Genomic DNA, 25,465 nt, shown 5'->3' with positions numbered 1-25,465 from the left:
GATGATGCTTGAAGACAATAAATCTCCTTTTTCAGGTGATAAAGGTGATGGAGAAGTCTGAGGTACTCAATGCCTTCTTCACCTTAGTCTTTACCTGCCTTCAAAAATCCCAGACCCCTAAGACCCCTAAAGCAATTGAACACAAGTTCACACAACCTGATGAGGTGTATCCCTGAGGACTTTAGGGAGCTGGCCGATGTCATTGTGAGGCCACTCTCAATTACCTTTGGAAGGTGATGTTGACTGGGAGACATTCCTGAGGACTAGGAGAAAGGAAATGTCACAGCTGTGTTCAAGAGAGGTGAGAAGGAGGATCTGGGGAAATACTGCCTGGTCACCTTCACCTCAGTCCATGGAAGGTGCTGCAGCAAATCCTTCTGGGAACCATTTCCAAACATATTAAGAGCAAGTAGGTGATTAGCAGCAGTCATCATTGATTTATGAAGGGGAAATCCTGCCTAACCAACCTGATAGCTTTCTTCAATTAGATGTCTGGGCTGGTGGATGAGGGGAGAGAGTTATTTTTCTTGACTTAAGCAAAGATTTCAACACTGTGTCCCATAACATCCTCACAGTCAAACTGATGAAACATAGAATCATAGTGAAGTAATGACTAGGTAAGTTACCAGTGAGGTGGACTGAAAACTCGCTGAACTGTTAGGCCCAAAGGATTGTGGAAGCCAGTCACTAGTGCTGAACCTCAGGGGTTCATGCTAGGACCAATACTGTTTAACATCTTTATTAGTGACTTGGATGGTGGGACAGAGCACATCCTCAGCAAGTTTGCAGATGATCCTCAAAGAGGAGGAGGGGTTGATACACCAGGTGATTATGCTGCCATTCAGTGGGATGTCAAGAGACTGGAGACCTGGGCCAACAGGAATCTCCTGAAGCTGAACAAAGCGAAATACCAAGTCTTTCCCTTGGGGAGAAAGAAACCCCAAGCACCCACCCAAACAGGCTAAGGGGTGTTTGGCTGGAAAGCAGCTTTTCAGTAAAGCCACTGGGGATCATGGTGGACACCAAGTGGAACATCAGCCAGCAGTACCCTGGACCAATGGAGGTGATCCTTCCTTTCTACTCAGCCCTGGTGAGAGCACACCTGGTGTGTTGTGTCCAGGTTTGGGCTCCCCAGTACAAGAGAGACATGGACATACTGAAGAAAGCCCAGTGAAGGGCCACAAAGATGCTGAAAAGGATTGGAGCCTTTATGATACAAACAGAGGCTGATGATTATTTAGCCTTGAGATGGAAGAGACTGGGAGGGGACACATTATTCATGTGTATAAATATGTGATGGGAGAGAGTAAAGAGGATGGAGCCAGACTCTTCTCAGTGGTGCCCAACAAAAGGAGGGGAGGAACAAACTGAAAACCAAGAAATTTCATTTAAACATTAGGAAAAAACTTTTTTCTATTGTAAACATGGTCAAACACTGGTATAGATGCTCAAAGAGGTTGGTGAATATTCATCCCTGGAGATAATCGAGACCGAACTGCTCAAGGCCCTGAACAACCTGCTGTAGTTGAGTCTTCCTAGAGACTCCTGCCTCTCCTCTCCCCCATTTCTGTGATTCTAATTAGGCTGGTTGTAGTGATTGGTGTGTCTAACTCCCAGAACAAAAACGGTATTAAAATAAAGTTAAAGGTGAAGAATAATAATTACAAGGGTTCTTAAATTAGCAGGCAAAAGTGTTACAAGATAAAAGCGCTGTGATTTGAGGTGGTCTAAGTTCAAACTGAATATAAGATAGAAGTATAGACATCCATCAATTGACTCATCTTCATCTGGGAGTTTGTAGCTAAAGACTGGATGTTTTGCCACAAGGACATAAGCTCTAATGAATTCATTCAGATGCTGTGGATTAGATAGGAAAGTCCATGAGTAATGTTGTTGGCTCATGCTGTACAAAAGATGAGGTTAGATGAGCTTTTTTCTCTTTTTCTGGCCATAAAGTCAGTGGAACCTGTGTCTTGCTGCCTCACATCTGTGCAGTTTCAATTTTGACAAAGAGTCAACGCTGAATATCTACAAAGAGTCAATGCCACATAGACAAAAAATGCTACCAACAAAGAAAATTAGTTTTTTAATCCTGCCCCCCCTAGAACTGATTTTGCCTTGCTGCTCTACAGGAAATTTGATCAGAATTAATGTGTTAATGCCATTGCAGCCAACGATGGTATGCACTCGGTGGGTGGCTAGAAGTGAGCACAGTGTTCAATCTCAAGAGGGATGGAGCAGAAAAAATGGAAGGACATGGAAGTTTGATAAACATGGATAAACATGGGAAAATTACTTCATGAAGAGGGAATACATATTACGATTGCTTCTTTTAAAAGAGTGATGAGTATGCTGAAAAATACTATAGACATGTTGGCCCTTAAAAAGATAATTAGACATAGCAGTTTACTTCTAACAGGAAAAATATACATAATGTATGTTTGAATTCTGCAGATCACTTCTACGAGATATCCTTGACCCCAGAAATCTATAGTAGTTTTAAAAACGTTTGGACATTTTTTTTATCAGATAACAAGAATGTCTACAGTTACTGTAAGTAGGATGCAGTATAATGGATATCAACATTTGTATTTGAGGATACCTTTAAATGGAGAGAGCGATGAACATTTTTCCCCTGATCTATCTTACTCTACTATGGGATTTTCCTCATGTTTTTCTGAGGCACTTGGTGCTGAATGAAATGGCAGTGGATGAGGTGGACATTTAACTGGAGAAGTATAGTAATTGCCGTGTTGTAAGTAAATAAGATTAGTAGAGCTGACAAGAAGTAAGCGAAAAATGTCATGTTTCATTCCCTAGTTTGCCTGCATCGTTGGAATAGTTGCCTGTTCAGATTTATAAAAGGGCTGAGGGGCAAAACTGAATCCCTGCACTGTTGGCCCAGGAAATTGCTAAAGTTTAGTTAAATGGAATGTGTTTTACTCTGTGTAGCAGAGAAGTACTCACCTGGCCCAAAACCAGTGTTACTGCTTGCATGTCTGGCCACAGTTTAATAAATGAAAAAGTGCAGTCTTCCAAGTCTTCATTAGCATCTCCTGCGCTTGATGAGCCACAGGCTTTAGTATTGCACCAGCAATCTTCCTGTGTCATCAAAATTGTACTAATTGACTACATACTTGTTAAGGGGAGAGATTTGGTGCCTCTCTCACACTGACTTCTTACCTAGATGTACAAACTGGGTGGTGTCAGATCTAATCTTCTGCAGGGTCCAGACAGGCTATTGTGAAACCTGTGCTGGAGCAGGTTGCAGGAGAGAGTGCTTGCCAGTCATCCTGCTGTAACTGTGGCATAGCATGGCGAGAAGAAATGTAGGGCAAAATATACAACTGCAAGAAGAAGAATTCTCCAGCTGCGAAAGCACTCGCATGGGCATTGGAAGTGCTGCAATCCAGCTCCTGCTTCAATCTCTTTTTTTGTACCTTATCCAATAATCATTTTTAATGCAAAATAGCTAAGCATTTGGAAACCTGACAACACATGGAATGAGATGAAGTACTTCACTCTAGAAGGCTACGGTTCCTGTTTGTATTTTGAGTAGAAAGAACTGAGAGGAAAAATGAGGGCAGGGCAATTGGGGTTTAAAAGAAGAGCAGATGAACGGGTTAAAAAAGGAAACAGAAAAGTCATTTCAGAGCCTGTGGCAGCAGAAAAGAAGGAGGGGCAAAAGAGAATGAAAGCAAAGGGGCAGAAGAGCATGTCACAGCATTAATAATATTTTCTCTTTGAAGAGAGTTCTGACATTCTATGGAGATATTTTTGGCATCAGAGTTTTAATATGCATTTTCATACAGCTTACGCACGTAAATCTTGCAGTATTTTGAAGTACTCTCCATTGCTGTGTTTGTGAACATTCCTTTAATTTAGAATGAAGTTGTGATTCTTCCCAAAGATCCAGGATAAAAATATAACTATATATGTCTCTACAGCTTTTTAATATTTGAGAAGTGAATTGCAGAGCTTGTAAAAACATCCTGGTTACTCAGTCCTGGAGAGCGAATTACTTTGCTTTTTTGCATGTCAGAAGTCAGCCTCTGTTGCTAGTTTGTGCCTCTCATTTCTTTCAGAGGGGACACTTCGAGATAAATTTATTAGCTTGTTCCTTTTACATATATAGTTCTTGGTCCCTCTGTTAGAACCATCACCAAGGATGCCACTTAGCACCAGAATTTATTCACTATAATTTGCTCAATACATTGATTGAACATGGACCAGTAGAGTCACAAACTTTTTATCACTACTCATTTGAAAAACCTAACAACAGATTCCAGAGGTGAAAGGACCTACATCTTGACTCTTGCCTTGAAGATGTTTAAGACATCCAACTGCATATGCATCTGATTTGGGGTGATAAGCTAGGTTTATGCAGGTCACTTAGAATGAGTACAATTATACATTTTACTTCAAAATATCAAATACATTCTCCAGAACTTGAGGCTCTGCTAAAGTAAGCTTATGAAGAAACCAATTTTCCCTTCATTCAAGATCTATCATACTCATGTCTAAAGCTTAACTCTGCAAGTGAAAGGATCAAGCTCCAGCCCTCTGAGGGTAAGTGTCTTCTCAGTTCTTCCAACAATGCACAACGAATACATCCTCAGAGCCCAAAAGAGCAAAAAGAAATGAAAGCATATGCCTCCCAGTCTATACCTCACTCAGTCCATTAATATACATCTTAATAAATATATCTTCAGTGTCAGCATTTGCATTGTACATACAGTTTTCCTCTGAAGTACTGATAAAGCCTATTGTACCACCATCCTTGAATACCTTAGAGGTTTCAACATAGTTGACCTTACAGAATGCCAGTGAATCAAAAAGGTGTTACTGCTTTGTAGGTAGAGAAGCAGAGATCCTGATTATCTTGCTTAGGGTACATAAGAAATGTGGCAGAGTAGACAACTGGACGTGTTCCTCCTGAATCCTCATGTATCACCCTTTACAAAAAGTTCCTAAAAGTTGGAAATGGAGACTATTCCATTGAAATTACAGAAAACAACCTTTGTTTCCCCAGTCACAGATTCAGGCAAAGATATAGGCATTAGAAACACATGTATTCACACTCCTGTAAATTCACTTATTCCACTTTCTCCAAAATCCCATGAAGCTTTATTCTTCCTCTCAGGGTCCAGAGACGAGAGATTACAGATGGGTTTGGTTTAGAATTCACATACATCCCCTGTACTTGAAAAGGCAATGAACTTTTACAGTCTAAATCACAATTCCAAAACAGAAGGAAAAAAATCCAGACCATGCTAAACAAATTCACCTACCTTAGGTACAAACACAAGGCAGAGAGTAATGGTGCTGCAGAATATTATGACTAAAGCAACAATGCAGAACTGCACATTGGGTTGGTCCCGAGTAAGGAATGAAACAGCAGCACCAATAATGCACATTATTCCCACGTTGTATACACTCATTCCAATGTACTTGCTATCATTCAAAGCAGGAATACTGACATTTCGTGTCTCCCAGGCTAGGAAACACCCAAATAACTGAAACGGCAAAAGAAGGAAAAAAGATGATAATTGTAAGAGGAATTGGCTGACATCCAGAAAAAGCATTAATTTAAAACTGGTATGTTTTCTAACTTGACAAATATAGGTGATATTACAATACAGAGATATGCACCTACCTTTTACCCAATATCTAATTACCTATCTGATTAGTTTTGCTCACTAGGACAGATTAATGCTCACACAAGAAAAATGTGAAACTTGGAATTAGTCGTGATGGGAACTAATTTCTCTAAATGCTATTGCTATCTTTATTTTTTACTTTTAGTAATTTTTAACAACATTCCTTCCTGTTTGTTTTCAAGGATTCCAGTAAAAATATAATGTGCATTGCTCTTTTAGCTATTGTTAACAGCTGTCCTCAATATACTCTTATCAATCCAGTCATTCATTGTATGATTATCACCTACATTAATAAACAGCAATGCCAAGATGTGTCCCATGGGAGACAAATGTACAATGTAGAAAGTGTCACCCTAGTTATTCAGACTGTGATTATAATGTCTTTTATTACAGTGGGAGTTGGTAATGGCCTTTCAATTGCAGCTGTCTAATGATTTCTGGCATAAAACATTCTTGTGGCAATTTTTTGCTTGCTTTTTTCTTTGATGTATTTTTAAGTTTTAGCCCCTTCGTTGCTTGCAACATGCTTTTGCAATTCATCAGGGGAAAGTCTTTAGTGTAAGGAAGCTGCCTTCATCCGTTGAAATTTAATTAGATTTTTCTACAACATGAGCTGCTGCAAACAATTATTTTCTTTCCCTTGCATTCCTCAGAGAAATTCTGGCAACACAGTAAAACCATAAACGAACTCAAGACGTTGTAAATAGGTAACCCAGCCTACAGTCTAAGCAAAGCCCAGTAAGAGTGTATGGTGCCCTGGGAAGAATGACACACAGTAGATGGTATTGGAGGTAAGGGAAGGACAGAGAGAGGAACCATCACTAAGATCCAAGACATAGTTTCTGTGTTTTCTATCTTTTTCTGATCACGCTGCAGGGACAGACAAGAAGGAGAAAGAAAAAAGGTGCACTTCCATTGACCTTGATACCCTTCCTCCCAGACCATCACATTTGTCCACTGCCATGTCATGGAGATAATTTTCTCTTGTATACAACTGCAACCCATGCGGTAATCCAGGAAATTAGAGGTCTATGATGATGCCATTTGGGGATTAATTGCAGTTGCCTAGTAAAAATTTACCTTCTGCTTTTTTCCTGTGGGAAAAAGCATTAAAAATTTCAAAGGCAAATAACCTGGACTAGAAGAACACTGTTTGGTTGCCAGTCAAGCACAAGAGAGTTGGGAACTGATAGATTTATGTTTGCTGTACAAGCTCAGTTTTGCCCTTACGTGCTTTCAACTGTAGTAACAACTGGACATTAATAACTGCAAATTTCCTTGATTATTTGCTTAGTTTTTACCTCAGCTAACAATGGCAACAAACCCAACCGTTTGTGACTCAGCTGCTTTCCACTCCCACAGAAACTAGCAGGCTGCATCCACCTACCTGCTCACCCAGGCACTTCAAACCAGGACTTACTGCCGAACTGCCAGCCCTGCCCTCCCATTGCTGAGCTCGCCTGCTAGCTTATTTCATTCTTTTGCCTACAGCACATATGGTACCCTACCACATGTTCATGAGCAGACCCGGCTGGAAGGCTTTGGCGGATTAGGCACCTACTCTCAGCCCATGGTGTGTAGCAGGCTGGAGGTGCTGCCTAGTCCACACAAGCCTCTTGCTCGCCCACTTTCCAATGCTGCTGTCACTGCTGCAATCCGTATCAAGATATGTAGGCAGGGGTGGCCCTTCCCAGCAACAACAGCAGCAGTTGCCCTTGCAATCCTTACCCAAGTCTTCCTCGGCACCATTCCCACCCTGCCCCCTCCACATGCTCCTGCAGGACATGGTCCTATCCAGGGCACTCCCTTGCCTCCTTGTTGCAGGTCTACCTCTTCGGTTTTACCCATCTCCTCTAGTAGGACTAGGGCCCACACCTCACCCCAGTCCCTTGCCTTTTCCCCTGCCCTTCCAAGCAGCCTAAGTGCAGGAAGAAAAGTATTGGCTGCTGCAGGCAGAGCATGGGAAGGGACTGCTCTTGAGGGGTCAAGGTATATGTAGACAGGTACCTGGAGCAAAAAGGGGTCTCAGAGCCATTCAGGTACGGCAGCTGAGGTTGGTAAGCTGTTTGTCAAGCTGGGTAGCTTTGTGCCAGAGAAGCAGCTCATCCCCTAATACATATCCAGAGCCCCTCAGGTAACCAAGATGATAATTCCAATAAGGATGCAGGCAGCACTCCTCTGCTGTTGGGTCTGCCACTGTACACAGATGGAGCAGGGAATGTACAGGCTCCTTTACAGGCTCTGCAGAAGCAAATCATCCACTGTATTGACCTGGCTGCACTGGGGACATACACTGGGGACATACACTGGTGATACCTTTTTTCAGGATACAAACCTCAAGCCTGCTCCTCCCAGACACTCCACCGTCTCAGCAGTTGCCTGTTCTGAACTCCCTGCACTCTCGGTGCTGTGCAGCTCAGCTGTGCCGCAGATTTACACTTTGCCAGCCTCTGAGCTGACAAACAAGATGGTCTGGGCTGAGCTGTTTTGAGGGGTAGAAGGAATCCTTGTGTGTATGTCTATATAATGTTTTTAAAGGGATGAGACCCTGATTAACTATGGAGACGATGTCTACCTTCTCCTGCTACAATTAATTATTAATGATATTTTTAGGGTTGCAGGTCATCCCTCACTCTCCCTCACTTCTCCCAGTATGAACAGATTCCCTTCCAAAAGCATTATTCTGGGAATACAGCCAACATACTTAAATGAGGCCAGCACTTACTACAAATAATGGACATGAATTTATAGCTGAGGCAGTTATAAAGTGATCTAAAATATCAATTACAATGGAAAAAGATCATTTGAGCACTGTTGTGGGGGTTATGGTTTGGCCCATTCTCATTTATAATTGAGAACAGCATGGAAAATGGTTAAGTATCTTCCAGATGAAAGGAAGATATTTATTTATGTGATAACTAAAGAAAGGGAGAGGCTCTTGCAGCAAGTGGGTTTCCTCAGAATGATGTACTATATACTTGAGAGCATTTTTTTTAATTTTTATTGGCATTTTGGGTAAAACGCTTGCCTCAGGAAGAAAGCTCTCCTTTTTCTAAAAGTCATAGCTCATCTTTGAGACTCAAACATGGATAAAAGCTGAAAGATTTCAGCAGCCTGCTGCCAGGACAGTGGTGATCCCAGAGGTGCCCCTTGTTTGCGTGCTACAGGTGCCTTCAAGGCTCCATGGGATTGATAAAATTTCTACTCTGAGATAGAGCCTTCCTGAGGCAACATGACACTTTGCTTTCCCTCCATCTGCCCTTCTTACTGTCCCTCTTCCTGAGGCTCAGTCAATCTGCACAAATGAAAGATTCACTTTTATGACTGCAAAACCCCTGAAAATCCCTAAAATGGCTTGGTTGGGGAATGGGATGCAAACGTTGTTAGTGAAAGGTCCAGATTTCCATGATTCCTTGACAAGTTTTGAATATGAAACTTATGAGCTCCAGTTAAAAACACGGGTTCTTAGCACCCCAGTTCAGCTGCTTTTTACTCCTGGTACCTAAACTTTAAACATTAATCTTCCCTAGCTATGTAAATCACGCTTCTCATTATGCTTGAGGGAACCTAAGTCTTGAGACTGCTGTGTAATTTAAGGACTATTTGATATTTAAGGCTGCCTGCTGGGATTTGCAACGCAGCTGTCTCTCCTCCTATTGCTCCTGGAGGCCTCAAACTGGTAAAGGCTTACCAGAGTGTGTCTACTGGCTTGGACCCCATACAAAATACAGCAGCAGCCATCTTCATTCAAGACAGTGATGCTGGTGATGACCATTGCATAGCTTCATGTTTGGACAACATGGCACAACTCCAAATTCTGCCTGACATGTGCTCTCTAGCCCCAGAGTAGAGGCTGTCTTCAGAAGGAGCTCTCAAGCTTCTTTCAGAGCTGTCAGATTTTGTCTAATGAGAATGACTGTCTTAATTACTTGGGCACTTGTGTGGGATGTTAGTTCTGATCTCTGCTGAGAATTTTGATTAAACAGTCTTTAGAGAAGGTGTGTGTGAACACACCGGGCTGGAGGCAGGCAGCTCTTAGCAGTGCTAATGTGCTAGATTCGGAGAGGGGTAGGACGTATCTGTCCCCACCGTTTTATACCAGCTCGCTTAGACAGCTCCTTGCTGGCAGCTACAGTTCCCACCCTGCAGCTCCTGATGGATCCTGTGCATCACAGAAGGAGTTTGAATAACTCAGGGCTATGGATTCTCCTATAGAAAGCAGTTATCTAGAAGTTAATGAGCACAATAGTCTACTGTCAAGTCTAAACGGTCTAATTTAAGCCCCTTTGGAGATATCAACCAAAGACACATTGAGAATGCAACTAGAAAGGCTTCCTACATCATTAGTCATTAACTTAAAGACTTTTCCCATTTTGGTCTACTAAATACACATCTTGTTGATGTAGAAAATGTCATGAAATTTTGTGTTGGGTTTTCTCTTGAAGGTATGGGCTATATAGGCAAGATTGGTTTGTTTCATGTTTTGTTTGAGGGTAGGCAGCTTCCATTTGACACTACACTGATGTAGAGTATTACCTTTGTAGCAGTTGATATGGTGGGTTTAGGCTGTGTTGTCAGTACACCTAAAAAGGCTGTGGGACTATCGTTGTATAAATTTGGGGAAAACAGTATCTGAAGACAATGGGATTATACCACTGTGACTAAAGATAGAATTCTGGTCACTAAGAGAAATCTGTATTAAAATCTCAGAGGTATAACAGGACTATGGAGAATACAATATTTGTATTTACAAAGTTTAACAGGCAAACTTTAATTTTTAAAAATCTTGTACTGACTAAATTGTGATAGCTGGGAATATAACAAAAGTGTTTTTAGCTGAAGTACTGGAAAACATTTAACACTGTTTTTCAAGACTCTACTAGCTAGTTCATTTTGTTCACCAGAATTACTGCTAAACATAGTAACAATTGCTTACTGATCCACAACATACATTAATACAATCAAGTGTCTAATTTGCTATTGAACTGCATAGACTGGCAGATGACAGGCAAGAAATTACTTCTCCTCCTATATTCCCTCTTGCCCTGTACTGCCCTTAAACCATTTTGTCTACATGTTTCATTTCAAAGTTAGGTCTTCTTATACTTTGAACACGGGTTATGAGCAGTATTAGGAAAGAAAGATAAAGAAAGAAAATTATACTGAGGATATCAGACAAAAGCAGAGAAATACCAGAGGAAAAGTCTCCAGCCTTGTCAGAAGTCATGCCTGCCAATAACTAGAGGGTATGGTTTTGGAATGATTATATATGGGACCAGGCTACGGCTTTGCAGCTAATTACTGTATTGTAGTAGCACTTACTGAGCTCACTTGTGGTTCATAGCCCTGCTGTGCTGCCTGAAAGAATAAAAGCAAGCCTTTACTCCATCTTACATCTGGGACTTTTTTTTGCTTTTGGTGTTTTGAGTTGTTTTTTTTTCCTAGCTAGATTACCAGGAGATTTCCTCTCCTGCCACCCCTTAAAACAAAGGCAGTTCCAGACTCTGGCCTGTAAAGACCTCAGTCTGAAGTAACTGTGAATGTGGAGCTGTGAGTTTCCTTACTCATGTTCATTCATTAAATCCAGATCATCACAGATATAGGCACATATTTATTTCAGTGAAATGGCTGCAGATTTTTTCCAATGAGAATTTTCAAAACTTAAAAAAAAAAAAAAGACTTTTTGATTTTCAGGTTTTCACTGGAGAATTGGGCAGTAAAAAATACCAAGCAGTTTTCAGGAAGGTGCATAGAAAAGTGGGGTTTTTTTCATCGCCAGCACATCAAGTAAAGTTAGCAAACTGAAAGATAAACTATACCCTTGTAGGTCTCTTACCTTCACAGTCAGTACAATCTGACATTAAACCATCATTCACTCAGCGGTGTATTTATTTAATTAATTTTCACAGAGCTGGTCTGGATAGACAGTCCTAAAGGGAAGCTTAATGTTTCTATTGAGCATTAGGATAACAGCTAAATATATTTTAATTGCAAGATATGATATTCAGCTATTCAATAGAAGGACTTTCTTCGTAAAGGTCTTGGCAAAGTCCTTTATGCTGCAGGGCACTAACATGCATCCAGATAAAATTTTCCACTTTATACCCCAGCTTCCCAAATCAACAGGTTAAGAAAATCTTTTCCCTTCTTTCTATTCAGACTATATTTGACTTTCTTCCACGTAACTTCTGCTTAGTCATGAAACACATTATAGTAACTAAGTTGAAACAAATACGCAATTGGTTATTAGTGAATATCCATTTCAAACAGCTTTATATTGTCTCTGGCATAAGATTACGACAGACAATCACAACACTGTAAAATGATCAAACATTTCTGAGAAAAACAAGTGTGTGCTACAATTTGAATCTATTTCTGCTATAAAAAAATTGATGCCAAGAGACATGTAACGGAATACTGCAATATCTGCAGTATTTCAAGAATATATTTGAAGTTCCCTTATGGTCATAGTGGGGAAAAATTTATCCTACAAAACCGTATGGTAACTTATGTTTTGGATGCTAAAACACTGTCAATGTTTCATTAAAGATGTAACAAATATCTGGTACCACTATAAACTATCTTCCCCCACCACAAAGCTAAACTATCTTCCTCTCTAATGATTGTAAAATGGGACAGATGGGTTGGTGCTAAACCCACCATAAATATGAGTTAGAATAGTGCAAATTAATTGAGAAGGCAGCAGTCCCTTCTTCTGAGTACTCTTTTCAACCATGAAGGGAATTAGGAAAGAATGTAAGTAAATGTGTTAAAAATCAAAGGTATTTTCAGAAAATAATTAGGCATTTTAACATAATCTGGAGACTATTCAATTCTTCTACACATAAAATTTATTTGTTTGATTAAAATATTAATTAAGAATAGATATATTGTTGATATAGTATTATAAGATAACTGGGAGGGACTTGAGGAAATCATCTAGTGCAACCTACTGCTCAAATGCAGGCCCAGCTGCGAGGTCAGACCAGGCTGCTCATAGCTTTATCCAGTCTGGTCTTGAAACCTTCCAAGGATGAAGGTTGATCAGCCTCTCTGGACAGCCTGCTCCACTGTTTCACTTCCCTCTGATTGAAAAAAATTTTCTTTATATCCAGTCTGTATTGAGTAAATATAGTAAAATGGCAAAAATGAGGAGCACAGGTTACCCACCACAGCTCTACTGTTCATAAGCAGCTCCTGGGCTAGATGTACAGAGAGGGCTTAAGCACCTGAAGTGGTCATGAGAAGCTACATCCAGCAAGGACAGTCAGGCCATCCCTCAGTGCCATCTGTAGGTGCCTGAGTGCTGTTAGTGCCCAAGTTTCTGCTCCTGTGCACACTAACAGCTGCCTGGACGCTGGCTGGGTATTTGCTCTTTGGTGCCTGCCGCACAACCAGCCTCTGCCGCAGCTCAAAGAGGCATTTCAGGCTAGTGAGGTCCACGTACCCCAGCCAAGCTGCTCTCCTCTCCTGCCCACCAAGTGCTGACTGAAGACTGTGCTGCTGGGCACTGCAGCCCAAACGCTAAACCATGGTACTTAACTCCTTTCTGTAAATCTACTCCCAAGTGCACGAAAACATTGGAAAAGTAATGTTTATAGATTATCTATCAAAATGAGGGAAGATATCTGAGAAGGGAGCAGGGGAAGCAACAGGAATATTTACTAACAGCAACTGAAAGATGTTTGGGTATGTGCTGTAAACGAGATGCCCTAAACTTCATAAACATAAAAAAAGCTTTCCTTACCTTAAAAATTGTTTTGCTTGTTGTGGAATTTAAAACAAACAAGCAATAAAATTGGCCGAAGAATAGACAGAATGTAACAAAGGCTAAAAAGAGGAAATTCATAATAATGATTATGAATTAAAGGTCTAAAATACAGATAGTGGAAAGAGAAGTTAAATTTATAGTGGAAAATGAATGACTAGGAGCATTAATAGAATTCATAAGGATTTCTAAAAATTTATTTGGAGAAAAAGGAATCCTAATAATGATTCATTCCTTGGAAGATGACAAATTCAATAGTAATGATGCATAGTAAGATATGCTTAATGAATATTTTTGTCCTATATTTATACAGAGATGGAACAATGCATTCACGTCTTGCCAAAACAGTGAAATGCAGCTTATCCCAGCAGTAAGAGAGCTCTTGAAAATCCTGTCAAGACAAGCTGTTGTAATCAGAGAGATCCCGTAATTTGCATGTAGGAGTTTTAGGAATTGATTTAGAAGTTGTCTGGACTGCTGGACTTAATTGTTGATATTTATTGGAATTCTAGCAAAGCTCCACTTAAGATATAAAGAGGCCATATGGGAAAAGAGAAAGTGGAACATCTTCAGTGATTACAGAGCAATTACAGTAATTTCTATCCTAAGCAAATTAATGAAATGGCTGATACATGAACTCAGGCAATAAATGACAAAAAAAAAGATAGTTATATGATTCAACATGCTATTATTTTTTTTCAATGAGATCGCAAGACTGAATAAAGATAATCACATTTATGCAGCTTACTTGGATTTCTCAGTAGCATTTGTCTTAATACTGCACAGTATTGCGATTTAAAAATAGTATGTTACAAAATCAATACAACAAATTTAAACTAATTGAAACCTAAATGATAGATCTCAATGTGTAACTATTAATGAGAAGCTACTGAAAAAAGGATAGGTTTCCAAAAATTCCTAACCTAATGCTGTCTCATATTTGAAACATTGACTTGAAGGAGGCTATAACATCATGGCTGAAAATGATGCAGAGGAAGCAAAGGTGGAGAATGGTAAACAATTAATAGATGCCATTTTCATAAAGCAGTAAGATTTCTAGAAAAGTCACAGAAATTTGGCCAAACTCAGGGTAGTCTGCCTAGGAATAAAGGCATCAGGTCATTTTAGACAAAGAGGGATAACATATATGCAAGACCAATCAAGGTTCAAGGTTTGAAAGTCAGAGCTAGACAAATTCAACCTAGTGATTAGAGAGCCCCAGGAAGCAGGATTCTTTCAGACTTTAAATTAAGATTGAATGTTATCCCAAACATATATTTTAGTTGAATTAATACTTTATTTGGCTTCATAAATTGATTATGGAGTCATGTTGTGCAGTATGTCAACTATGGTGACCAAACTAGAACACTGGAATATGAATCATCAGAAGGAATTAAATTTCTTATTCTTAGCGACCAAGTCCCATGATGCACATGCACCAATTTTTCCTATCTCCACCATGAAATACTGATGTTTTCATCCTTAGCAAGGTTAGTTAAGGATCATACCTTAAAAACTGTGTATCAGAAGTGGTCAGTAATATTAATTATGGCTTAAAAATCCTGCAATTAACACTTACATGGTAAAAGTAGGATATGATATGCAGAGCAACAGCCAAACTGAAAATATACCTCAGCGCTGAAAGCCTGCTTCTCAGTAGCTGAATAATATGTAACTGTAATAACACATCAGTAACACAATGAAACTTCCAACATATGTACACCTTGAATCTAATGTTAATTAAACACATTATCAGGAATAGAGGAATCAAACTGTAGACAAGTCTAGTGCATGTGGTTAATAAGCAAGGCACCCTAGAGGAGTCCAATTCATCCTTAATCTGATATTGTTCTGGCTGAGATCAGAAAAATAATTCATACTGCTCAGAAAGATGTTAGTGCACTCACTAATAATGCACCACTGGCAAGTTTAAGATGGTGTGATTTCTATCATCCTTTGGAATATATGAAATAAAGGTACTTTTCAACCATGCCTGGCATCATCAGAAATCAAAAGCTAGACCTACTGCAACTGATGGTCACCATGTACACACAGACAGACCTTGAGCTTGTATGTAGCCTTTTAGGAGTTGAACCTGAGATGGAAAAAAACCTGAGTCCCATAGATAAGTATTCTATTATTACGTACTATTTGTATTAGATAAACCTTTATAAAATGATACAGTAACATGAGAGTTCTGTTTTTTGTTCTGAAGGTGAAGTATATGTGGTGTACAGAAATATTTTAGGTGATGAGATAAAATGCATCAATCCTGTTGTCCTCATATAACTCACTGTAGCAATTATTTAAGTGATTCAGAAGAGTATCTTCCTTTTTCATATGTACAGATTTGTGTGATAAAAGGGCACCGAAGTAATAAAAAGTGCATGTTTCACTGGTGGTTATGAAACACTGTGTGCCTGAAATACGTATAGTGAGTAATGCCAAATGGCATTTGCAAACTTAACCAAACTGAGTCACATATCTTGTAGAAAACAGTCCAACACACATGCCAACAAACCAATCTAGGGCAAAGAACTAGTGAGAACCAATGCAGTTTGATTATTGTCTAGCACAACTCAAACCTGAAAGAAAGTTTTAAAAAAAAATTACCTGAGAAGGTATTTTTAACACATATAATGTTATTTTTCCACTTTAATATGAATTATAGATTTTTAATGGAAAACATTATTGAAGCTATTTTTTGCCAAAACTCCCCCATTTGTTTGAATCCTTCAGTATTTTTAAAGGAATTTTGATTTGTTCATTTACACTGTTCTAAGTGAACCAAATGTATTTACTTGTTTACTTTTCAAACAGAACCACAGAGGAAATTGTCTTAAGCACTTGTAAAAGGAATACTGGCAAATTCTACCTGGGAGAACACAAAAAGAACTGTTCAAAATTTCTATACAAGGAGACTGGAAAGTAACAAAAGTATGGAAAACATTGTTCCTTTTAAGAAATTATCTAAGAAAAATCTTCTAAAATTGAATATGCAAAGTGAAAAATATTCTCCCAAGTGAAGAGCAGGTATTTATTGACAGATATGTTAAACCAGTAATAAAGTAATATACTAGAAAAGGGATAAAAAGTTAAGAACTTCATCCCTGAAGATAAATAAATGACCTAACAGATACAAACCATCACCACATAGAATGTAAATATTGCAATAAAGTCAAATACCTTGTCAGCAACCAGGTACTAAAGCTATGCTTTCCAGTTTAACTGTGTCTCTTTGGAATATTTGGCTTAAAAAAGAGATAAAACCAGAAACTGGCACTATGCAGATTAGAAAGCATCAAAGACAGAAATATAAGTAGGAAATTCAGAAGCTCCTAGGTCCATACGAGGACTTGCAGACAGGCCCTGCTGTGGTACAGGGGCTTTGACAACCTGAAGGACCCCTTGCTCCCATTTATTTGCAACGATCTGTTTTGAGCGGGACTAGTTCCTTGGCATGCAAAGAAGCTCCAGATACAATGTACTGGTACAATTTGGGGTGGTGTGCTGTGTTTTTGCATAAAGCATGATGTTTTTATGCCAATGGACAGTTATATCTTACTGTGGCCCCAGTGCTGGTCAGTGTCACAGCTCCTAACTTCTGGTGGCCTTGTCTTCAAAACAAAAATCCCTCGATGCTGTGCTACATGCTGAGGTTACTGTGAATCCAGCGCCACTCAGAGCTTCCCAGTAAGAAATGCTGAGATGTGGAATCTGTGCTAATTCCTGATCCTTTTGTGGGAAAGAAGTATGTTCTAGCTCTCAGTTTCACAGCCTGCTTGGACATTCTCCTAAAAACAGCGTCTACACCTAAAGTTGTTTTATTTTTTTCCTTTTTTAAATGGAAAGGTGGGAAGGCTTCCTTTTGGTTGGTAGCTCCAAGTTCAGAGGCCTCACCTGGGAACTGGAGAGACTTGGTAATACTGCCTTCTCTGCCTGAAGGCACTCTCCAGCAGACCAGTCTGACCACAAAGCTACGGACTGTTTAGAATTAAGAAAAAAAAAGCTATCATCCCTTCCTGTTGAACTTTGTATTGAGTATTTAAAGATCTTTCAGCCTAAAAAAAGCAGCATGAAAAGCAGCAGGACTCTGCAGCCCAGCAGAGCAGTCATTCACCGTGGAGCGAGTACTCCAGGCACCAGCAGCTCCCTCTCCTTGGCTTCCCCCAGGGTAGCAGCACCAACCACGCTGAGTGGAAGCAGCTGACCCAGTCCTTCACGGGTGTCCTAATGAACAGGCATGCTACAAATACATAGAACAGATTGAACCCTTTGGGCAGTGTAAACTAATGTTTATCTGGGTTTAGGATCCAGATGGGACTCAACTCAAGATAGGTGTTCTGCTGGTGAGTGCTGTAAAAATCAGATGTTTTTAAAACCTTCAGGCTTAGGAGCTGTTAATCACTAATAGTCACCTTTACAGGTTGGGGTTTTTTTTGAAACTGTCAAGGTTCAGGATTCCTGGTTCCTGAAGTCCATTTTAGTAAATAAATCTTTTTGTGGAGATGGGCCACAGTGACAAAAGGGTTATTGCGACTCAGGCTCCAAATTAATCTTGTGTCTCCTGTGACTGTTCCTGAAGGACATTTGCAACTCAGAGGCAAACATCTAGAATAATGTAGCCCCACCTTTTCGGAGAACCTAAAGGATTTCAGATTATTGGCCTTCTTTATTTACAAAGTTGACTCATTCATGGACCCATCTTTTCACTATTGAATTTAATGGTTTGCGGTGTATCTACAGTATTCAGCTTAAGTGCTATTAATGTCTTATTTATTTTATGTATGCATATATCCACATATTATCACCTAATGAACTTTAGAACAGGTCCAATTATAAAAGATGTATTCAAGGAAGCTTTAACTCACTCTCAGTCATCAGGAAAGCAAATATAATTCAGTTCATCTTCAGCTGCCTATCAGTAAATAGCAGCTTGAAGTCAGTGTTGTGCAGAACAAACTATGCTTACCATCAGCAGCCCTTTGTAAGCGTAGACAATCCCAAGCCAAATTGTCATGTGTGTGTTTTCGCAGTGCTCCAAGATTGGTCGGATGGAGATATCTCTGCCTGCAGGGTCCGGCTGCAAAAATAAATGGTGAAATATTTAGATTCAGATTTCATTTGTATCCACATGTCAGAGGTACTTAAACCTATTCTTAGTAGACTGAGGATGTGTAGAATACAGAATGGATAACTTAAAAGTAACTTGTGACGATTGCAGACTCATAAACCTGCAAAGGAATACAGTGAGAAGCAAAGATCTGAGGAAACAACTGCATGATAGCTACCATCAGGTGAGGTCACCTCTACTGCAAACCAGAAAGAAAGTGTCTGAAGTCACTCTGTCTTTAACAGTGTCAGTCACATTTATCAGCTTTAGGACACCTAATTTTTCTACAAGGCAAACAGCTGGAAAGCACAGGGATGAAAATAAATGCACTTAAAGTCATTCTTCCTTTCACCTGCAGTTCTTGTGTCACTGGCAAATGGCTGATAAACAATGTATGAAACACTGCTGTGTTTCAGGTGTTTTTTTCATTGATAACCATGAGCTAAATCAAAGACCATTTATTATGAAAACTACAGCAGTAGCTTAGAAGAGAGTATAAATCATCAAAAATCTGGAAAAAACGTCCTTTAGAGCAAGTGAACGTCTATGCAAAATTTAGTACTGCTGGAAGCTTTGTAGCTTTCCATTTATTTTGAAAAGGAGACTGTATAAAAGTGCAGAATCAAGAGGACTTGCAGACTATCAATCAGGAGTGTTTGTATGAGGGAGAAGTTATAGTTAAGACTCAGAGAAACCTGCAAGAATCACTCCCCCCTCCTCACCTTTTTTTTTTATAACGGAGAAAGAACAGTCGACACAAAGAGCCAACAGGTACTAGATACTATGTTGTCTACAATTAGAATATATATTAGGGTCTGGTCAAGCTGCTTTTTAATGGTGTACATTGTATAAGAACACAAGGTGCTTCTCGTATGTGATTCTAAGAGACCCTGTTTTAGTTAGATACGGCAGAATACTCCTGTTGGCTATTCTGAGCCGTGTGTACCTACAGTTTGTTTTGCTTTACAGAAAACACTGAAATACTAAAAACTATTTTCCCTTTCTACTGTGAAACACTGGATCTGAACTCCAGCTAAAGTAAGATCAACCCAGACATAACTTTCTGTACCTGGTTGTCCCAGTGGGCTTTGCATTTCCCTTTTTGATGAATAACAACGTGTAAAATGTCTTACACAGAAGTATAATGATTATTACATGAGATAAGCAAAAATCACAGTTTCACCAACTGAAACATAGATTTGTATGTGGAAGGACTTCAGAAAGATCTAAATAATTTCCTAAAGCTTATTCTTGCTGCCTCTGATGTTCATATGCATTTTACTACGGATTTCAGTGGTCACAGCATTAATCTGCAGCTCATTTTCTTCCATCAGTCTTTTTGTATGTGAGGCATTGCCCCTGACCTCATACACTGTAAAAAAATAATGTAACAAATAAGGAGGTAGAAATGGGGGGAAAAAAAAAACCCAAACATCCTTGTGCTATGCACTGCACAGTCAAAGGATTTGCAACTTTCTTTGCAAATCCCGCAGTAGGCAAGACATTACCATTTAAAACCTTTTCTTATCCTGGACTTCTGCAGAAACCCTGAATAGGAGAATAAAGATCTTTGAAAAAAGGTGTCCTAAAATAAAATAAGATAAAAACCAAGAATGCAATTTTATCTCTCCCAGAGAACTTATGACTCCGCTGTAACAGTTGCTGATGGCAAGCTAACAACCATTAGCTCAAGAATTGAAATGGCTGCAAACATTAAGTGCCATCACAACATTTAAGATGATATGGATGTTTGTCTGGGGAGCAGTTAAACTACCTCATTCTCCCTCATCGATGACAAAAGCCCAATGCTAAAATTTAGATGCACTGAAGGAAAACTACTCTTTCATGTCAAAGTTACAACCTGCTATGTTCAACGTCATTTTTGACTAGTATGAAGTAAAGTTCACATAACAAATAATTCAAATATAGCTTTGAGTGTGCAACTGATCTATGAACTACACCTGAGCCTACTATAAAGATATTTTTTTTCCATCTTTAAGTTACAGTATGCCAGCAGTTGCATCCTTCATGGTGTGGAATTATGGAAATCACATAAAATTTAAGCTTGTGATCATCAGAATGTTTTTTTTTTTTTTTTCCTTCACACTGGGGAGTCAACACAGGACTGTCTCTTCATTTCCCCAGTTCTACATCCTTTCTGCCTCTACATCCATGTATTCCCTCTATTTCAGCTTCATACTTCGGTGAAACAAGAAAGTTTATAAATAACGTAGACTCCTACTTGGAGCGATGGATGATGTCATGTGGTTCGTTTCCCTTGTCCCTGGATTGAAAGTTCCACTCACACTTACACTGAAAGATTCCACCACTTTCAACCAACTATGAGTAACTGGAATTATTCTTTATTTCAAAAAATATTACTAAAATGCAAACACCTATTTGGTCAGTGGCAGATTATCTTTTTATTTTCACTATGTGGTTATTCTCTAATGCAAATTTGCTTCAGAATTGGAAAGCATATGTCCATTCCTTGCTCAAAACTGAGAGACCAGGGAAGAAAAATGATGAAATGGAAAACATAACTTCTTTTCAAATACTATTAGAGAGAAAGAAGTCGCATAATTTCCTTAGTAGGAAGATTGCCAATTTTTACAAGGCAATCATAGTTTAAAAATATGTTAATTAAATAGAACAGTGTATTCAGATTTTCTATGTGAGATAAGAAAGTCTTGTGAACTGCTCTAGGGGGAGCACGAAAAGAGAGAATACGGATTGCAGCATCAGCAAAAGTGTACATGGGGCAGCACTTCTTTCAAAGCACTTTCCAGATGTTCAAGGTGGTAGTATTTTCACCAAAATTTTGCCAAGGTCTTGTGAATGTGGAATTAAGCGTTGGCAGGTATCAGTAATTTTAAGTGAACTGATTTTGCTGATTACTTATAGCAGCTGCAAAATGACATTCCTGTTTTACTACTTTTAATTTGCCATACTGTTTCTTCACTGATTTTGCATGAATCAACTAATCATAGCAAAAAGCTGGGTTAAAAAAATTATATTTTCTGATGTCAAAAGAATTTTTAAAAACTCTACAATTACAGCTGGATGGAGCACTTCACTGACCTCTCTAATCATGCACCATTTGTGCACTTTGTTACTGCTTTAGAGAGGTTGACAACATAAATGCTACCAGTGATTATAAATGTACTGGAAATTTGCCCTTTCCTTTTATAGAAAACAATCTAAATGCCCTTCAGATGCTGTTCTCAAAAGCCTGAAGACCTTCTATCTTGTGATTAGGCTGAAGCTTTCCTACCTCTTCTGAAACCTAATAAGGTTTCTGACATTGACATAAATTTTTGGAGTGTTTTCAGCAGTTGAACATAAACAGTTTTAATCTGTTCACTTCATAAACAGTTTTAATCTGTTCACTTCATACAAGACTTATGTATCATCTCCAGTAAAATGCTTGTTTTACATCAGATTTGCTAGGTCTAGAAAGTAACCCAAACCAGTAAACAGATTACCTACAAAACGTTTGTATCCTCTTTCTGTGAATGTTCAGGTTATTAGTCGCTTCTGTAGTTTTGTTGCCTTTTCATTTTCTTTGCTCTTCAGTCTGCTGATGGGCTGGTAGATCCTCGTCATAACAGGTGAGAAATGGCTTAGGTGGGTACTGCAGAGGGAGGAGTGAAGCTTAAAACCACCTGGAACCATCAGGGAAATTTGCAGGAGAGACCCTGGCAGAAGCAATGACAGAGGCTGCTGAGTGCCTCCTGCCTTCCTGCATCTCCTCAAAGTAACCGAGCAGCAATGGGACTCTTGTTTCCTTCATGTGTGTATGGATTGTGATACAAAACTACAGTCTTGGTCTATGTACACTTTCCAGAGTGGCCTGTGTCAGGGAAGCAGAAAGGCAGTGATTCAAGTGCAAGTGCAGCTTTTGCAGAACAATTATCTTAGTTCCTTTAAGATCTGGCTCTACTTGAGTAAAAAAATGTATGCACTGTAATGGACATCATTCCTTATTTCAGGTTAAGGTGTGGGAAGATAAGAGCAAACCACTCTGAAGCATCTGTGCCTTCTGGGCATGACGTTATTTGATCCATATAAAGACAGTCCATGTCTCCTTTTTTCATCTATAACTATGATTTCTTAGTGGCTATTATACTAGCCAAAATACTTTCCCTTTGGAAAAGACCTTGCACAGTGGGAAGATATTTGTATGACGATTAATGTATCATTGGTTTTGTGTCTTTATTGCCGTTCTTTCTCTACAGCTCTACATAGGTCTTAAAAGGAGGAAGAATCTATGTTCCACGAGGCATTTCATCCAGCAAATGTCTGTGAAGAACGGACTGGGCCATCACACAGTATCCAAAAGCCCTTCACCTTCCTAGAGTACTTCTATGTGGTCACCTCTTGGTACTTCTTCTACGTGGTCACCTCTTCAGGTCCCGTTGCTGGTACAGCAGATGATCCTTATTTACAGAGCTGTGGTGCTGCTGTGTAACACAGCTCAAGGGTGGACAATCTCAGCAAGCTTTCTAAGAAACTTCGCAGCAGTTTTCCAGTGCAACATTTTGCCATTTCTGCAGCTGCAGTTTCATCAGTGAGAAAATCAGAGCATTAGGCCTCAGTCTTTTCCAAAGATGGATATGAGATATAAGGTAAATGGTAGCAGCTTCTGTTTACTGGGTTTAAAATAAACTGTGCAGTTCCCACAGTATAGGAAAATACAGGATCATACGCTTCTGTCACCCACTTCTGTCACCCTGTAAAATGGTCTTCATATACCATCCCACTCTCAGTTTTACCTTCCCTTTAAATGGCTTCCATCTAGCTGGTATAATGACTGTATACTATCGCTAGTCTGCAGCATGAATTAGACATCTCTGGCGTTTTTAGTTTGGCACATTTAGCAGTCATATGGAGTCCATATGTGATTCCTTATCTGAAAATCCAGTTTTTGCTAAATTAGATCATCCTTACTTCTTTTTAGTGAAAAAAATTAACTTTTTTTTTTTCAAGGATAATTATAGTTAGTTTATACTATAAATTCTGTAAGAAATTAAATTCATTTGCACACTGTAACAGACCCTTGTCTGTGCTAAACTGCATATCTGTATGGAAAGGTGTTCCACAAAAGGATTTAAAGAGTTTTCGCATGCAGGGTATTCTAGCCAGGCTCTCAATTACTGATGAAAAGAGAAAGAGAAGGATCAGAGGCTATCTACTTTTCAATTACTTAATAATTTGAGGGTATGTTTAGAGAAAAACAACCGTGATATGAAAAAGAGAATTGCCAGGAAATGGATCCCTTTTGTTTCAGATATTTTCTACTACGTGTAGTCATACTTTCCATGAAAGCAAAACAGCAAATGAAATACTCAGCTGGGGTAGCTCACTTGCAATGTCTTCCAACTGAAAATTTGTTAGGGAACCTAGAATAAAAGCTTGTTTGTCTTTGTTCATATCTGAGCTTGGGTTCACGTACATTACGAATCACATTATATGTTGTATAGTGGCTCAGCTGTGTACAAAACTGCTACTGGATTCTTGCAATCCAGTGACCAATTACACTTCTTGTCAAGATGAATTGAGAAGTTTGGTCATTTTTGTAATAGCCTAAGGATCCAGGACAGTGATCGATTTAAAGACTTTTTCTTCATGTGTTTTTCTTTGATTCAGAGTCATGGGACAATTTGATCACGGAACACAAAATCAGCTTTTGATAGGTGAGCACAGTACTATTTCATATAGTAAGGGCTGTTTTCCAATATAGGAATGCAGGATACTGTTAATAAAAGTAGGCTTTCAACTAAATAACTGTCTTTACACCTGGCCACTCCATGACTCCTGCAAGATAAAAGAGAAACATAAATCTTCTGACCTCAGGAGAAGGTAAAGACGAGGTTCTGAGCAACCACAACATCCATTGCATCCAGGATGCATACTTGATGCTCCCTCATACAGGCCCCAAGGAGAAAATTATTTTAGACTAATTTAATTTTTTTTTTTCAAATGGTTTAAATAACGTTATTTATAGTTGTAAAAAACATTTACAGTTGACGACTATGAATACACAGCTGCAGCAAGATAGCATGCTGTATCAGTTCCCATTTGAATACAAAAACTTCTCATAAGGATCAAAAGTTTAGGAATGTTACTTTTTTTGATTTTTTTTTTCCATCTGAGGTGGAAGAAAAAAAATTTATTTCATGAAATAGTTACAACTGCTTCAGTCCCTAATCTGTGGATTTACTTACTTTGTACTGGAACAATGGATTAATGCTCATGCCACTATCACAAGGGAGCTGTTACCTCATTTCCGTAGATGAGGAGGAGGAGTCATATGAAGGTTAAGCAAATTGCCTAGGAAATTTGAGAGGAATTCAGCCTATTGTGCTTTACTTCTTTGAGTTAGAAAAAACATTTTTCTTTCTGGTAACTATGATCAATATATAAATTCTCACTCCAGTTTTTATTGCTCCAGAGATAGAAGCAGTTTTCTACAGTAAATTAATTAGAATTAGGAATTTATAAAATTCTAATTCTAATTATAAATTTTAATTAGAAATTTACTGGAAAAAATGTTGATGAAAACTTTCTCTATTTGAATCTTTTTTTGTTTGGAAAAGGATTCATTTCAATAAATTTAATGACTTGAAATTACACTTAAAATCAGTTTTGCAATTCTTTATGATGTCCCCCTGCAAAGTTATTTAAAATGAAAATGTGTGATTTTTAGATTGTGACTAACTTTTAAAACAGTATTTATTTATATTAATTATACAGATTAAAAATGAATTACTGACACTTCAAACTGATGCAAAACAAAAAATTTGCTTCTGTGTTTTGTGAAAGTTTTGGAAACCTTAAGTTTATCTTAGTTTGTAACAGAGAAGATTCTAGCCACTTCAAATACGTTAACAAATGAGGCTAAGGATTACTCCTGAAGTTTCC

At 38.8% G+C, this 25,465-nt stretch overlaps 1 protein-coding gene across 1 annotated transcript in view; it reads right to left on the bottom strand.

The window, feature by feature from the left end:
- The window catches only part of GABBR2 (gamma-aminobutyric acid type B receptor subunit 2), a 523,105-nt gene that overhangs the window by 20,465 nt on the left and 477,175 nt on the right, over positions 1–25,465 (bottom strand). Inside the window, exons 14-15 of the mRNA XM_068396715.1 lie at positions 18,401–18,511; positions 5,292–5,516 (exon numbers count right to left, since the gene is read on the bottom strand). Of these exons, the coding sequence (XP_068252816.1) occupies positions 5,292–5,516; positions 18,401–18,511 (336 nt within the window). The remainder of the gene's footprint in view (positions 1–5,291; positions 5,517–18,400; positions 18,512–25,465) is intronic.

Source organism: Nyctibius grandis, chromosome 3 (genome assembly GCF_013368605.1).
Source record: "Nyctibius grandis isolate bNycGra1 chromosome 3, bNycGra1.pri, whole genome shotgun sequence".
Taxonomy (NCBI): domain Eukaryota; kingdom Metazoa; phylum Chordata; class Aves; order Nyctibiiformes; family Nyctibiidae; genus Nyctibius; species Nyctibius grandis.
The sequence above is the reverse complement of the archived record's forward strand: the minus strand, read 5'-3'. Positions and strand labels throughout refer to the sequence as shown.